This window comes from Pteronotus mesoamericanus, unplaced genomic scaffold (assembly GCF_021234165.1).
Source record: "Pteronotus mesoamericanus isolate MK-2021 breed Mesoamerican mustached bat unplaced genomic scaffold, CSHL_Meso_final scaffold_165, whole genome shotgun sequence".
Lineage (NCBI taxonomy): Eukaryota > Metazoa > Chordata > Mammalia > Chiroptera > Mormoopidae > Pteronotus > Pteronotus mesoamericanus.
The window spans coordinates 3,754,014-3,770,463 of NW_026555307.1; the positions used below are offsets into that span (position 1 = coordinate 3,754,014).

Sequence of the window (16,450 nt, forward strand, 5' to 3'; positions counted from 1 at the left end):
TTACCTCTGGCAGGTACTTGAAGAAATCATATCTGACCAGTCTCAGAGGGTAATCAATCAATTTCCAGTATTTGATGTTTTCTTATTATTCAGGCTAATCACCCTGCTCAGCATTGCATCACCCTTGTTCAAGCAGCAAGAAACATCTTTATTGATACAGATTTCGAGAGCATTGTCAGCCCCGCAGGGCCTGTGGCGATGCCGGGGGCACCAGGTCGGTGTGGCCTTTCTAAGTGTCCTGCTGCATGGCCTCAGCCCTGCCCCCCACACATGGCCTTTCTCTTCTGCACACTGTCTGCCCTGCTTCTCCCTCGAACCCCTTGTTCTGTGGCTTTTACACACATACTTATCGTAAATTATGACCAACACTCTAGTCACTAAGGGCTAAAACCGAGGTCAGCCTAGTGAAGTTTGACCATCAAAGACAAGCAGTTGGGAGCATCTGGAGACCTCGGACCCCCAGCCTGGGTGTCCAAGCTGTCAGGGCTATGGCCCTGGCTGGTCGCTCTGCCAACAAGTCTGTCAGTCCTCATCAGACCGTGAGGTCCAGGGAGGAGCAGTGTAAACACTGGAAGTTAAGCTTGTCACTGAAAAGGGAGATAAACAAAGAAAGGGATTATTTAATCTAGAAAAGATAATGACCTTGAGGTCAACAGGAAACCAAATTTAGAGTGAGCAGAATGGCAGCTGGCCTTGACTGCCCCAGGGTCAGGCGGAGCCATCGGCAGGAGAAGCAGAGGTTGTGAGGTCACGGGGGGCGGGGCGGGGGGGCGAGGCTGGGCTTGGATCCACCCCCACATTCACAAGCTAGTCCTTGTCTCTGGTCCCTTGGTCTCATCTCCTCACTGGAGATGAAGTGCCCCTGCTTCCAGGCTCTCTTGAGTCTTGCACGCCCTAGTGCTTGGTGGCCACTGCCCCAAGTTATACATACCACCAAAGAGATGGGAGGATGCATGTCGTGTGATTCCTTTTGTATGAAATGTCCAGAGCAGGCAAATCCATAGAGACGGGTAGTAGATTGGTGGTCACTGGGACAGGGCTGGGGTCGGGGTGGGGAGTGACTGCTCCCGGGCACAGGCTTCCTCCGGGGGGATGAAGAGTTCTGGAACTAGCTGGTGGTGATGATTGCACAACACTGTGAATGTGCTAATTGCCACTTTATAATGATCAATATATCTTATGGGGATTTCACTTTAATTTGAAAAACCTTTGGAAACAAAAAAAAAAAAAAAGGAGGATGCTGGTCTCTCTGCTTCTAGCTGGCACATGACAGAGATTTCTGACCTAAGGGTAAGAACCAGGCCTCCAGGACATGGAGTGCTCACCGAGGTCCTCGCCCCAGGACCTCGGGCTGAAGCAGACAGGATAGTGCTGTTCTAGCAAAACGAGACTGATGTAACAAACCTGGTGAAGAGTTTGGACCCAGGACACTAAGCCAATTGCAGAGAGTTTGCTGACCCAGCGTCCAGGGACATTTATTCCCTAACAAATCCTCATAGATTCCAGAAGTTATAATAAAGGCCCTGAAACCTTGAGGCAAAGTCTTTGTAAACCCTGGGAGTTTGATCTTAGAACCTCTGTCATGCCTTAGTCATTTATTATAGTGGCTGTGGGACACATCCAAGCCACCTGCCTCACCGTTGTAGGTTTAAAGTTTGACTATAAGCTAGCCCACCATGCTGGGGCCTTCAAGTAGGATGAAGACACTGAACAAACCATGGGTGCCTAATAAGTGAACCAAAATGCCAGCCTGCTCACTGCCCCGTTCTGAGCATCGGTGCCTCTTAGGACCTTTCCTGGACAGGTGCTCTTCAGTGTCCTCACTGCTCAACCAGCTGCTGGAGTACAAGTGGAAGCCATCCCAGCATCCTGCCCTGGGTGCTGGGAGGCCCTCCTAAGATGACTTGAAAGCTCTCTGGAACATTCGGGGCCTCACCTTGCACGCTGTTGGCAGCTGTGAGCCCCGGCTGCTGCTGCGGCAGAGTGGGCACCTGCTGCACTGAGCAGGGCCCCACGTGCTCAGGTCTCCTCTCCTCCATGAGCGACGTCCTGGCAGGATCCGAGTGCCTCAGGTGTGCAGCCCTCTCCTTCGGGATCCCTCTGCCCCATCTTTTTTCTCTCATGTTTCTCCTCTCCTTGCAGGTTCTGTGGGGACCCCACTGCCAGGCGTTGAGGTGCGAATTGTCTCAGAAAACCCACAGAAGGAGGGTTCCCCCTACATCCTTCACGTGGAAGGAAACGAGAAGGACACCAAGGTGAGTCACTGTTTTTCGCTGGTGGCCCATGGGTATTGCATGGTCATGACCGTCCAGCAGACCACACAGGTTGAGGGTTCCCACGGTGCAGGCATGGCCTGCTGGACGGTGGAGATGCTGGCTGGTGTTTACCAAGGGTGCCTGCTGGTGTTTCGAGGCATTGCCCACCAGGCCAACAGTGTAAGAAGGCAAACAAGGCCCAGCTGTGCCCCAGCATCCAGTGCTCTGCCTGGCTTCTCCTGGGCATCTTGGGCACGGGGGCTGCTTTGAGGTGGGTCACGACAGCAGTGTCTAAGGACAGCCCAAGTTAAAACAGAACTCACTGTAGATGGGACCTGGTTAAAAATCCTGTGCCGGCAGCACGCTGGCGCCCACTCAGAGTGGACACAAACTTCAGGGCAGGTGTGGCCGCTCCGGCAGCCTCGCTAAGGCCCTTTAGGCAGGTTCACAGAAGCTTGTGAATTAAAGTTACCTACTTCTACTGAAGTCGCTCATAGCGCTTTTAGTGTCTATGTTATTCTAAGATTCACACGAGTGAAGAAGAAAGGAACACTGGCTATTGTCTTATTTCAGTGAAGATTTTAATGGCTACAAATGTGCTGGTCATAAGTGAAGGGGAGTCAAAGAAAAGTTTGGGATTAGTGGGAAATGGAATTTTGATTTAAAAGGACATGATCTTTTCTACTGCTGATATCCATACTAGACATTACATGTGATTGATTTATGTTACTCAGAGGTTTCAAAAGATGACAGTAGTGGGTCTTTATTCCAGCTTTTATATCTTCATGAGCACAGTTAGGCTGGTCAGTCTCCCCGCTCTGCACCTCACGTGTGCCTGGAGGGGCTGGGTGCAGGCCATGCTCTGTGGGCCCCAGTTTCCACATCTGAAATGGTAGGGTTAAGGAGATTGTTACTAAATGTTTTCATGTGAGCAAATAGGTAGAATTTGGATGCTTTTAGTATACATGCTGCCAAAGTGAGCACAAACTTGGATGCTTCTAAGTGTAACTTTATGAACATTTTCAAAATGACATAAAAAGTAGGTATTCTGGACTTTCAGTCAAGACAGAGGCATAGGTAAACATGCTTCACCTCCTCACGCAACCACATAATGAATTACAACTAGACCTCAAAACAAATGACACCCAGGACCACTAGAAAACTGAGCTGCATGGAAGCCCAACAACCAAGGATTTAAAGAAGCTGCATTCATCCAGATGGTAGGAAGGACAGAGACATGGAGATGGGTGGAGACACACAGAAATGCAGTTTGGCATGGAAGAGACGGGTCCCACATACTTATGTGGTAGAACAAATCAGTAGGGATACCTTGGAAGCACGCAGGCCTAGCCGCAGGCCAGACTGCACAGCCCAGGGTTCCAGTGCCAAGAAGAGAAATCCCCATTACTTCTGTCTATAAAAACCAGTGGGTGTTGGGGCAGTGGAAGAAATTGCCAGATTTTCAGGAGACTCTGCTAAGAGGGCTCACATGGACTTAAAATATGTGCAGACCCACCCCTCTGGGATTCAGCACCAGGGCAACAATTGGAGAGCTCCAGTCGCATAGGGTGAGTGCCAGGCAAAACTCCAGGAGCCAGGCAGAAGCATCGTCCCCTCTCTGAGCCCCCGCCCCTCACACAGAGCCACAGAGCAGTGCAGTGGGCTGCCCGCCCTGGCAATCACCTAAGGCTCCACCCCATGCAAATTACAGGTGCCATTTCTACAGCAGGCCACACTACTAAGACAGGGAGTCAAAGCAGCTCTGCCTAATACACAGGAACAAACACAGGGAGGCTGCCAGATTGAGGAGACAAAGAAATATGACCCAAAGGAAAGAACAGAACAAAACCTCAGAAAAAGAACTAAACAAAACAGAGATAGCCAACCTGTCAGATGAAGAGTTCAAAACACTGGTGATCAGGATGCCTAAAGAACTCACTGAGTATGGCAACAACATAAAAAAGACCCAGGAAGAAATGAAGGTTACACTAAGTGAAATAAAGAAAAATCTAGAGGGAACCAGCAGTGGAGGGGATGAAGCAAGGATTCAAATCAATGAGTTGGAACATAAGGAAGAAATAAGCATTCAACTAGAACAGAAAGAAGAAAAAAGAATTTTAAAAAAAGAGGATAGTATAAGGAGCCTCTGAGACATCTTCAAATATACCAACATCCACGTCATAGGGGTGCCAGAAGGAGAAGAGGAAGAGCAAGGGATTGAAAATTTATTTGAAAAAAATAATGAAGGAAAACCTCCCTAATTTGGTGAAGGACATAGACATACAAGTCCAGGAAGCACAGAGTGTCCCAGACAAGATGGGCTCAAAGAGACCCACACCAAGACACATCATAATAAAAATGCCAAAGGTTAAAGATAGAGAATCTTAAAAACAGCAAAAGAAAAGAAGAGAGTTACCTACAAAGGAGTTCCCATAAGACTGTCAGCTGATTTCTCAAAAGAAACTTTGCAGGCAAGAAGGGACTGATGAGAAGTATTCAAAATGATGAAAAGAAGGACCTATATCCAAGATTACCCTATCCAGCAAAGCTGTCATTTAGAATTGAAGAGCCAATAAAGTGCTTCCCAGACAAGGTAAAGATAAAGGAGTTCTTCATCACCAAGTCTTTATTACATGAAATGTTAGAGGGACTTGTCTAAGAAAAAGATCAAAACTATGAACATTAAAAAGGCAACAAATTCACAACTATCAACAACTGAACCTAAAAAAAAAAAAGCAAACTAAGCAAACAACCAGAATAGAAACAGAATTATAGATAGGTCATTTGGAAGGTTATCAGTTGGGAGGGGGAAGAGGGAGAGTGGGGGGAAAGTGCAGGAATTAAGAAGCATAATTGGTAGATAGAAAATAGACAGGGAGATGTAAGACTAGTATAGGAAATGGAGAAGCCAAAGAACTTATATGCATGACCCATGGACATGAACCAAGGCGGGTGATTGCTGGAGGGAATGGGGGTGCCAGGTGGAGGGGGGCAAAGAGGGAAAAATTGGGACAACTCTAATAGCATAATCAATAAAATAAATATTTTTTTAAAAAGTAGATATTCTCTTTACGTAAGTGAAACACTACCTGAGCCCTCACTAAGTTCTCACTCTCTCAGCCTCTATTCCCAGATGTGATGACCTATAGACACAGCCTTCCTCCTCCACTGCCACCCTGAGGGTCCTCAGCCATGCTGTCAGGCCCTAACCACACTCTGACAAGGCTTTTGCCTCTGCCCTGCTGGTCCAGAGCGGTCTGCCACACCCACCCCGTGGGGTCCTTCTCTGGCTCTCAGCCTGTGCCCTACACCACTCCCCCAACCCCTGCCTCCTCGCAGATTCCTGCTTATTCCCAGGTCACCAGCCCTCCCTGCATTCTATGGCTGCCTCCCCCGATGGATGCTCAGCCTGTGTACCAGGTCAGGGATGGCCAGTAGACAGTGCAGGCTGCGGTGTGGGTTCCAGGGACATTGCTCGATCAGGAGGTCTCCAGCAGAGAGGAACAGTGGGGGTCTGTGAATTCATCAGACTCTAGTGGCACAGGCAGCATCATCCATGACTGTGCCCCCTCCTCCAGGTGCCAAACACGCACACCTGTTCTACCAGAAGTGGCAGAGATGCTGCTAGAGAGAAGGGGTGGGGGTGGGGAGCATCTCTCTCTTAAATTACAATACAGTTTAACTAGCACCTGTGGTGGCAAGCAGCCGGCCATCTGACAGCTCCTCTCCCATCTTTGATTGTTTCAGTCTACAGAGAGCTGAGCACTGAAACTTGCTTAAAATAGAAAAAGTCAGCAACCCCAGCCCAGAGCACTTGACAGGAAGAAGGAAGCACTTGTTCCACAGGGTAGGGGTTCGAGGGTAATAGATGCCGCTGGCTGAGCTTCTGAGGTGCCATGGAGATTGGGGGCGGGGGGGATAAAGAAGCTAGGGCCTTATCCTCACTGCATGGTGAGCCCCATATAGATGCACCCCAGCCATCTAAATGTGAAAGTAAGGGGATTTAGTGCTTGCGAGGATGTGTTCTAGAACATTCTCAATTCAGTGAAGGGATCCGTGTGACAGACAGTCCAGGCTGGAGCTGCCTTGATGGCCACACGGGGTCTGAGGACTGCTCCGGAGGGCCTATTGTCCCACACAGGAGTTATGGTGGACCTGGACCTAGTGTTTGGTCCTGTGACCAGTGAGACCATGCTCTGCAAAGGCCACCCCCGGGGTGACCAGGGACACAGGAGCGGCCCCTGGTTAAGTCCCAGCTGCCAGGACCTGATTATTTCTCCCTGCATCTTGCTTGAAGGAGACCCGTCCCTAGCACTGTTTGCCCGACCCCACCTCCAGTGCAGTAGGACACATGGTCTCGAGTGTGTTGCCTTCAAGGGCTGCAGAAACAGGGCGTCGTGGTCTCCTGGGTAGAGTAACAACACCTGCCTCTTGTGTTTGGTGGCATTTGTCAAACTACCTTTATCCTTAAATGTGGGGACTCAAAGGTATTTTTCACCCTCTCCCCCCAGGACTTTGTAGAATAAGAACGGAGCAGGACTCAGGCAGGCACCTAGTGGCACTTTCCATCTGGGCGTCCTGCACCACGAGGTGCGGCCTCGGCTCCAAGCAAACCACGGCCACCCTTCCGTTGCAGCGTGTAGGACGAGCCCAGGCCATCCTGAAGGAAACGCGTTTCTGTCCACTTTAGTGACATGTCACAGGGGAAACAGGAACTAACGCTGGCCTCATTGGGGACCGTGATTACTAATAAGGAGAAAGCTACGATACCCATGGGCTGTCAGTAGGAGGCCACACTCTGCTCTGTTCCTGTACAGATTGTGAACGCACTGCTGACAGTGTTGATACTGTCTCTGAAAAAGAGGTTTGCCAAGCAAAACCCTTCTGGTTCCTGTCTGTCACACTATCAATTCTCAGTCAGTGCAGCCCAGCCTGGTAAGGACTAACTTTTTAATGTTCAGAAGTCTGGATGGTTTGTTTCAAGTGGTGTTTCTTTAACTTTTAATTGGTGATCATTTTAAATTTATAAGAAAATTGTAAAAGTAACAGTACAGAGAAGATCCATGCACTCCTTACCCAGTTCACGCATCGTTAACACCCGCTGCTCTTTCTCCGCACACACAGGATTCCGCCGCACCAGGCGCCACAGCCCTTCGCCCCAAACGCCCGCAGGGCAGCGGCGTGGCACGGGACTCGCATTTCATCACACCCCTCTCCCACACCACGGTGCTCCTCTTGTCTGCTGACCTCGCGATCTCACGTATGGCCTCTTCCCTCCGCTGCAGGTTCAGTCTGGGACAGGTGTCTCCGTGGCTGGTCGTGAGGGCACGTCCTGAACTTGGAAATGCCTCCTTCTTAGCCACATAGTCACCAGGCCCTTACATTGAATGACAGGCCTGATGTCGGTGTAGGTTGTGTTTATCAAAGAGAAAAGCACCAACGGCGCAGAAGTGGGCTGCGTGGTGATGGTGAGCGTAGAACATGGAGGTCCAGGGAGGCCATCTTTGCTGAGAAACTCCCCAGGGCCGACCTGCTGTGGGCGCTGTGGCCTTGGCCCCTCCCGTCCACTCCTTCCTTCTTTCACCCAGCTAGCACATGAGGAGACCCCCTGAGCAGGGCACCAAGCCCCATGTCGCTGCAGAGTGAGAGGAGACGTGTCAGCAGCAATGGCACCCATCATGGCAAATGCAGGCAGGGTGGGTGTCCCTCAGGCCTCTGCAGCCTGAGAGCACCCAGTGCTTCTCTGGCTGGAGCCCACCCCCAAGGATTAGGAGTAAGTGGCCAGGGCCCTAGGGCCTTTGTCTGCCCTGAACAGGGGAGCCCCCCGGGGAGGATGGGAGCCCTGCCAGCGCAGCCGGGCCGCTTGGCCATGCAGCACTTCCCAGACAAGGGGATCCCTGTTGGCTCCCACAGGCCCAGAAGAAGGGGCTCTCACAGGCCCACATCACCTGGTAGCCATGAGGCCTGAGCCAGGGCGGGGCGGTGGGTACGGGTCAGGAGGGTGACGGACTTGTCCTGGGTGTGTGGGAAAGTGCACTTGTGTGCCCCACAGAGCACAGTCTGGGCTCTCACTGTGGGTTGTCATGTAGTGACAGCATTGTGTCTCCTTGTCTGCAAATGTGTGTGGTGGCCCTGGCTGTGACCAGCGGTAGCCCAGGGGACTCAGTTGCCCAGCTATCTGTGGCTCTGCTGTCAGCACTTGCTGAGTCTTGCAACTTTGTCTGGTGAGACCTCGGGCACTGGAAGAGCGGGTGCCCTCCCCCTCCCTCACTGGAGGGTTCTCTGGCACCATTTGAAGTAGTTCCACCTTCACAGTTCCTCCGGCTGCTATCTCCCTGCTGGGCTGGGTTAATGCGTGCACGGCTTTGTTTGCTGTGATGCATCTTTCATGTGCTGCAGCTTCCAGCTGGCTCCCACCCATAAACTCTGCACATCATGCGCTCTTTATTTATTTATTTATTTATTTTTTGAAATTGCTTGCTTACATGAGAGCCGAGCGCCAGCAGGCAACAATGGGGTCCATCAGTAGATAAAGGGCTTCACAGCTGTACGTAACGCACAGGCTACGCAGGCCTTTACACAGAATCATCTTCTCTTGCTGAGGATGCAGAGAGACCCATGAGGGATGTGCATGAGCCAGAGCAGGACAGTGGCTTTGAGCTCTGCTTCCTTTTATTTCTCTTTAAAAATTAATTATCTCATAGTTTATCCATATGCAGGCTGTCACTCTGGACAGCAGACTGCTCTGTTGCCTCTCCTTCCCATGCCACCAGCACCTCCAGTCCTCTCCCCTGTCACTGCCATCTGTCTCTACGTGTGCCACCAACTGCTACATGCAGCCCATGGTCAGGCCTGAACACGCTCTGCCCCACGATGGTAACGGTGCTGCCCCCCCCCCGGAGGCACTTACTTTAGACAGTTCCTTGCCTCTTGGGCTGTGGTGGGGTCGCCACCTCTATCGGGCCAGGTGGAAGGCAGCGTGACCCTAAAGGGGGAATCTCGCATGGAAAAGAGTATCTGTCTGGCACCCTGATGTGTCAGGTGAATGCCTGAGAGCGCTCAGCTACCCTCTCTCTTCCTGCTGTCAACCAGAGCCTGCCCCCAACACCCTTTAAAAGCAGGCTCTGAAACGCAGGGCAAGAAGTCCCGCCTTCCTCCCATTGGTTCATCCCTACAGGGATGACCAGTTCTTTCTGGTCTAAGCAGTGGACAATGCTGGGCTAGACGGCCCCTCCTCAGGATACAGCAGGAGCCACAGTGAAGGAGGGGCCATTAGGGACAGGCGCTCTGCCCCGTGTCCTACCCCTGTCACCTGCCTGGATTCCAGCACCTTCTTCTAGTGTGCCCTCCATCACAGGGGGTCGGAGCCGCCATGTTCTTCTCATGAACTGAACAGGTGTTGGGTTCCTTCTGGGGGCTTTCCAGACACATCTGCCGCTGATGGAGAGAAGGACAGTGCTGCTACCACAGGTCACTAGGCTCATGGAACGTGGTTCAGAGCTGGAGCAGACAGTGCAGCCTTTGAAAGCGGGATTCAGGCCGCTTCGGACGAGGAAGCGTTCGTTCTCATGTCAGCAGCTCTCAGGCGTCGCCCTGGTCATAGTAAAACAGAGGCCCTTGTGTGCAGGGGTGTGTGCCCTCAGTTGCACCGTATTCCTACAGGCACAAAGATGGGGAGTCCCCTGTGAGCAGGGCCCAGACTTTTCCCTGCCATGTGGAAAGCAGGTGTGGCATGAAGGCACATGAGACTGCCAGGCACCGGGGGTCTGGCTGCGTGCCCTACCCAACCTGCACCCGAAAGCGCCCTCAGGACCAGACCCCACCCAACCCTGCTTCTCATCCGAGCGGATGGGGGTGTCAGCTCCGAGTGGTTCTGAGGAGTCCCCACAGACACCCCTGCAGGGCTCTGGCTCTCCATGTGGCCCTGTGATATGATAGATTTTAGTTAAAAGCAGCGTCTGTTTTTATATACTATTTTAACTTACTTGTTATTTCTCTGTGATATTACTCTCTTCACACTGTTATCCTTCTCCTGGTTTATCTTCACTCTTGATATTCCATCGTACCCTTATCTCTCAAATTTACATCAACCACCGCAATTAAACTGACTGTACTGTCAAGGTCTGTTCAATGAGTTCATATGACATAAGCAGATATGTAATGGGCACGTGTGTGTTTAGTGCTCTATCTCATAGCTCATTTTCCCCCTCTCCCCCAAGAAATGAAAATGCCTTGTTTTTTTGGCATAGAGAAAATGATGACATACTTTAGTTACTGATATTTGCTTTCTATAGACCAGAGGCTCCCTTGGCAAAACTGTACAAAAGGTAGGATCAGTGAACCTGCCTGTCATTATGGTACCTATGCTGTGGCCAGTGTGTTTGGTGAGCCTGAGACTCATTAAGTGCTGAATCGGATTGAGTGGTATTCGAGGAGCTCTAGTTGAAAGAGAGGCAGTTTAGGTTTGAGAGGACCCAACTTTGTGCTCTGCGTGTCTGTGGCCACAGCGTTTGTGTGCGGGCAGCTGCTGTGCTTCCAGGCTGGTCAGTGTGTCAGGGACCTCAGTGCAACATCTACAGACAGCAGTCACCCTCATTCGCCAAGTCCAAGTCACCATCTATGGTGAGACACAGCATGGTCTCAGAGATGCTAAATGTAAAAAAATTCCCCTCAGAATTAATAGAATTCGTATCTCTTCACTTGACGCAGCTTGTCTGGTATAAGACATAAACATTTTTTCTTACTGTGTCAAATCAGAAACTGACGACAGTGCAGGAAGCCCTCTCTGACTTGATGAGCTCTGGTCCCCACTTCCTGCCCTCCACTCAGACCAGCTCGCATGTGGTCAATGCGCACGTGGCTGTGGAGACAAGGGTGGGGTGTGGCTTTGCTGGGGCTGGACTTTGAGGTCCAGCACAGATAGAGGAATATAGAGAGGGTCCAGAGATGACAGGAGCCGAAGTGACCACAGCACAGAGTGGGGTGATTCTGTCTGTAAATTAACACACAGTGGGTAGAGTCTGGGTCCAATCATGAGACAATCCACACAGTGATCTGAACAAGTGACCTTTAATACCAAGAATGCCTAAACTGTGACAGAAGGGTAACTCTGTGATATAAGAGACCTCTGAAGGGCACTCGGGGCTGGAGGAGACCAAGGAAGGGCAAGGACATGGATTTTTCCTTCAGTTAATGATTTCTAACTTAGAATGGAACTTAGGTAGAATTGTCCATTGCACCCTTCAATTTTGTCTGTGCTTCACATACAGGGTGCAGCAGAAGTAACACCTGCTTGAGTGAGGTTGATAGGATAATAATATGGGTGTAATAATGTATAGTTTTAATTTGAACATTTCACCTAAAATGCCATATGGTGTGCCTGAGAGTGATATTGTTTTGTTACGGAATTACATGCTTATGATTTCCTATTAAAAGATTTTTGTAATAGGGGGCATTATTTGTGCCAGACCCTGTATTCTGATGTGTAAATGTTTATAATTATTTTATCTTATTGCTGTATCAAACCTTTTATTAATATATAATGTCCTTCTTTGTCTCTTGTAACCTTTTTTTTTTTAATTTAAAATCAGTTTTGCCTGATAGTGGTGTAGCCATCCTGCTTTGTTTTGGTTACTATTTGTATGGAATGTGTCTCTCCATCCTTTCACTTTCAATCCATCTGTCTTTGGGTTTCAAGTGAGTTTCTTGTAGATAGTATATAATTGGGTCATGTGTTTTGGGGTTTGTTTATTAAATCATTTTTTTTAATTTTTCAATTACAGTTGACATACATCATTATTATATTAGTTTCAGGTGTACACCCCAGTGATTAGACATTTCATAACTTACTAACATTTTGATGAATCTCACACCCATCTGACGCCATACAAAGTTATTAGAATATTATTGACTGTATTCCCTATACTGTATTTGACATCCCTATGACTATTCTGTAACAATCAATTTGTATTTCTTATTCCCTTCACCTTCTTCACCCATTCCCTAGCCCCTCTCTCATCTGACGACCATTAAAATATTCTCTGTGTCTATGAGTCTGTTTCTGTTCTGCTTGTTCATTTTTTTGGATTCAGTAGTTGATAAATATGTATTTATTATCATTTTATTTTTCGTACTTTTAATTTTTTCCTTCTTCTTAAAGAAGACCCTTTAACATTTCATATAATACTGGTTTGATGGTAATAAACTCCTTAATTTTTTCTTGTCTAGATGATAGCTTTGCTGGGTAGAGTAATAATGGGTATAGGTCCTTACTTTTCATCGCTATAAATACTTCTTGCCAATCCCTTCTTGCCTACAAGGTTTCTGTTGAGAACTCTGCTGACAGCCTTATGGGAGCTCCCTTGTACGTAACTGGCTGCTTTTCTCTTGCTGCTTTTGAGATTCTCTAAATCTTTAACCTTTTGCATTTTAATTGTGATGTGTCTTGGTGTGGGACTCCGTTGGATCTTGTGTTTTTATCCACTTTGGCGGTCTCTATGTTTTGGTCAGAGAGTTAACCCATTTATATTTAAAGTAATTACTGATAAGTAGGGACTTTTGTCAGCCTACATTTTTGTTTCCTATATATATGCCTTGGAGCTTTTTATGTCCCTCATTTCCTGCATTACTGTTGCCTTTTGTGTTTAGATTTCTTGTAGTGAAATATTTAAATTCCTTTCTCATTTTTTGTGTATATTCTGTAATTGTTCATGGTTACCACAAGGGTTACATTTAATATCCTAAAGTTATAACACTAATTTGAATTTATAACAGCTTAACTTCAATAACTTACAAAAATTCTGCATCTTAACTGCTCCAACCCCACCTCTTTCAGTTGTTGATGTCACAAAATTACATCTTTATATATAGTGTTCCCCAAAAAATAAATAATTATTTTAAATGTATTAGTCTTCTAAAATTATGTAGAAAACCAATTTGGAGTTACAAACCAAAGTTTGTAATACTAGTTTTTACACTGATAATTATTTTCTTTAAAAATATTAGTCTCTTAAAATCATGTAAAACACAGGAAGTGCAATTACAAACCATTGTTACAATACTGCTAGCTATTATAATTGCCATGAATCTAATAATAACTACTAGCTTTATTGAGATCTTCCATTAAAGCTATACAGCTTCAGGTTACTACCTAGTGTTCTTTCTTTTGATCTGTGGGACTCCCATGAACATTTCTTGCAGGGCAGGTCTAAAAGTCTCCTCAGCTTTTGTTTATCTAGGAATGTCTTAATTTCTCCTTCACTTTTGAGGAACAGTTGTACTGGATATAGGATTCTTGGTTGACAGGGTTTTTGTTGTTTGGGTTTTTTGTCTTTGTTTTTGTTTTACTTTTAGCACTTTGAATATACCCATGCACTGCCTTCTGGTATTCAAAGTTTCTGATGAGAAATCTTACTCAGGATCTCTTGTATGTGATAATGTTTTCTTGCTGTTTTCAAGAGTCTCTCTTTCTTTGTCTTTTGAAATTTGATTGTAGTGTGTCTTTACATGGGCTGTTTTTAGTTCATCTTATTTGGAACTCCTTGAGCTTCTTGGATGTTTATATTCATGTATTTCATCAAATGTGGGAAGCTTTCTGCCACTATTTTTTCAAATATTCTCTCTTCTTCTGGAACTCGCCCAATGCATATGCTGATCTGCTTGATGGTGTCCTACAGGCCCCTTGAGCTCTGTTTGCTTTTTTCCAGTCTTTTTCTTTCTATTCCTCAACTCAATAGTTTCCATTGTCTTATCTTCAAATTTGCTGATTCTTTCTTCTGCCTACTCACATCTGTCTTTGAACCTGTCAGGTGAGTTTTTCATTTCATTTCTTGCACTTTTCACCTTCAGAATTTTTTTTTTGAAGTTATCTCCTCTTAATTGATATTTCCATTTTGTTCATACATTGTTTTTTGACTTCCTTCACATTTTCCTTTAGGTCTTACAGCATCATTAAGACAGCTGTTTTAAAGTCTCTGTCTAGTGCATTTTCCATTAATTCTTTTTCAGGGACAGTTTCTGTTGATTATTTTTAAATTTGAATAAGCCACATTTTCTGTTGCTTTGTATGACTTGTGATTTTTTTGAACACTGGACATTTGGATCTAATAATGTGGTAACAATAGAAATCAGATTCACTGCTTTCCCCAGGATTTGCTGGGGGGGGGGTATTGTTTTTATTATTATTTTTAAGTATATTTTATTAATTATGCTATTTCAGTTGCCCCTTTTTTCCTCTCTTTTCTCCCCCTCTGCCCAGTACTCCCATTCCCTCCGGCATTCCCCACCCTTAATTCATGTCCATGGGTTGCACATATAAGTTCTTTGGCTTCTCCATTTCCTATTGTATTCTTAACATCCCCGTCTATTTTGTACCTACCAATGATGCTTCTTATTCCCTGTACCTTTTCCCCAATTCTCCCCCTACCTTTTCCTGCTAATACCCTCCACGTGATCTCCATTCCTGTGATTCTGTTCCTGTTCTCGTTGTTTGCTTAGTTTGTTTTGTTTTTGTTTTTGTTTTTTTAGGTTCAGTTTTTGATAGTTGTGAGTTTGTTAACATTTTACTGTTCATAGTTTTGATCTTCTTTTTCTTAAGTAAGTCTTTTTAACATTTCATATAATAAGGGCTTGGTGATGAATTCCTTTACTTTACCTTATCTGGAAAGCACTTTATCTATTCTTCCATTCTGAATGATAGCTTTGCTGGATGGAGTAATTTTGGATGTAGGTCCTTGCTTTTCATCACTTTGAATACTTCTTTCCAGCTGCTTCTTGCCTGCAAGGTTTCTTTTGAGAAATCAGTTGAGAATCTCATAGGAATTCCTTTGTAGGTAACTCTCTTCTCTTTCTGCTTTTAATATTCTCTCCTTATCTTTAATCTTTGGCAATTCAATTACAATGTGTCTTGGTGTGTTCCTCTACAGGTCCAACTTGTTTGGGACTCTCTCTGCTTCCTGGACTTTTATGTCTATTTTCTTCACCAGATTGGGGAAGTCCTCCTTTTGTTATTTTTTGCAAATAAGTTTTCAATTTCTTGCTCTTCCTCTTCTCCTTCTGGCACCCCTATGATTCAGATATTGGAAAATTTAAAGTTGTCCCAGAGGTTTCTAAGTCTCTCCTCATTTTTCTTGAATTCTTTTTTCTTCATTCTATTCGAGTTAATGTTTATTTCTTCCTTTTGTTTCATATTGTTGGTTTGAGTCCTGGTTTCCTTCCCTTCCCTGTTGGTTCCCTGTATATTTTTCTTTACTTCACCTTGTATAACCTTCACTCCTTCCTTTATTTTGTGGCTATACTCAATCATTTCTGTGAGCATCCAGGCTACCAGTGTTTTGAACTCTGCGTCTAATAGGTTGGCTATCTCCTTGTTGATTAGTTCTTTTCCTGGTATTTTGATCTACTCTTTCATTTGGGCTATATTTCTTTGTCTCGGCACACTTGTTATGTTGTAAGGGGTGGAGCCTTAGGTATTCGCCAGGGCAGGGCCAACAACATTGTTGCGTTGTAGCACTGTATGTGGGGGAGGGGTCAGACAGGGAACAGTGACACTTGCTCAGCTCTTGCCCCACTTTCAGTCACTTGCCCCACTTTCCACAAGTGGATTGCTCCCTTCCAAGTGCTGCCTTGATGTTGATTCCTGAGTGGGTGGGCTTGTGTACCTTCTAGGATCCTGTGGGCTCCTCCAACAGACACTCCTGTGAAACTGGCAGTTTTTCCTGCCCCCACAGCCCCTGCAGACTTTTACAGCCAGAGGTTTTGAGGCTTTATTTCTCAGTGCTGGAGCCCTGAGTTGCACTGTCTCTCTCACTCCCCTGTTGTTCCTCCCAGTTTATCTGCACGCAAATGTGGGACCACCCAGTCCACCAGCTGCTGCCTTGCTGTGTGTCCTCTCCACCCCAGCTTCCTGTCTCCATCCCTCCAACCAGTCTGGATGAATGTTTCTTCTTAAACTCCTTGGTTGTTGGACTTCCATACAGTTCAGTTTCCTGGTAGTTCTAGTTGTTTTTTTGTTTTTAAATTGGTTGTTACCCTTCTTTTGGTTGTGCAAGGAAGCGAAGTATATCTACCTATACCTCCATCTTGGCCAGAAATCTGTTTATTATTTTTATATATTGATTGTTATAGGCTGATTGTGTGCTGAGGATCAGCCTGAGGTATAAAATTAGGCCTTCTTATGTCTTTTCTCATCCTTTCCT

The 16,450-nt window shown here is 46.5% G+C and overlaps 1 protein-coding gene across 1 annotated transcript in view; it reads left to right on the forward strand.

Annotated features, from left to right (window-relative positions):
* Positions 1-16,450, forward strand: part of ACSF3 (acyl-CoA synthetase family member 3) — a 74,114-nt gene that overhangs the window by 28,976 nt on the left and 28,688 nt on the right. Inside the window, exon 6 of the mRNA XM_054588963.1 lies at positions 2,143-2,255. Coding sequence (XP_054444938.1) covers positions 2,143-2,255 — 113 coding nt within the window. The remainder of the gene's footprint in view (positions 1-2,142; positions 2,256-16,450) is intronic.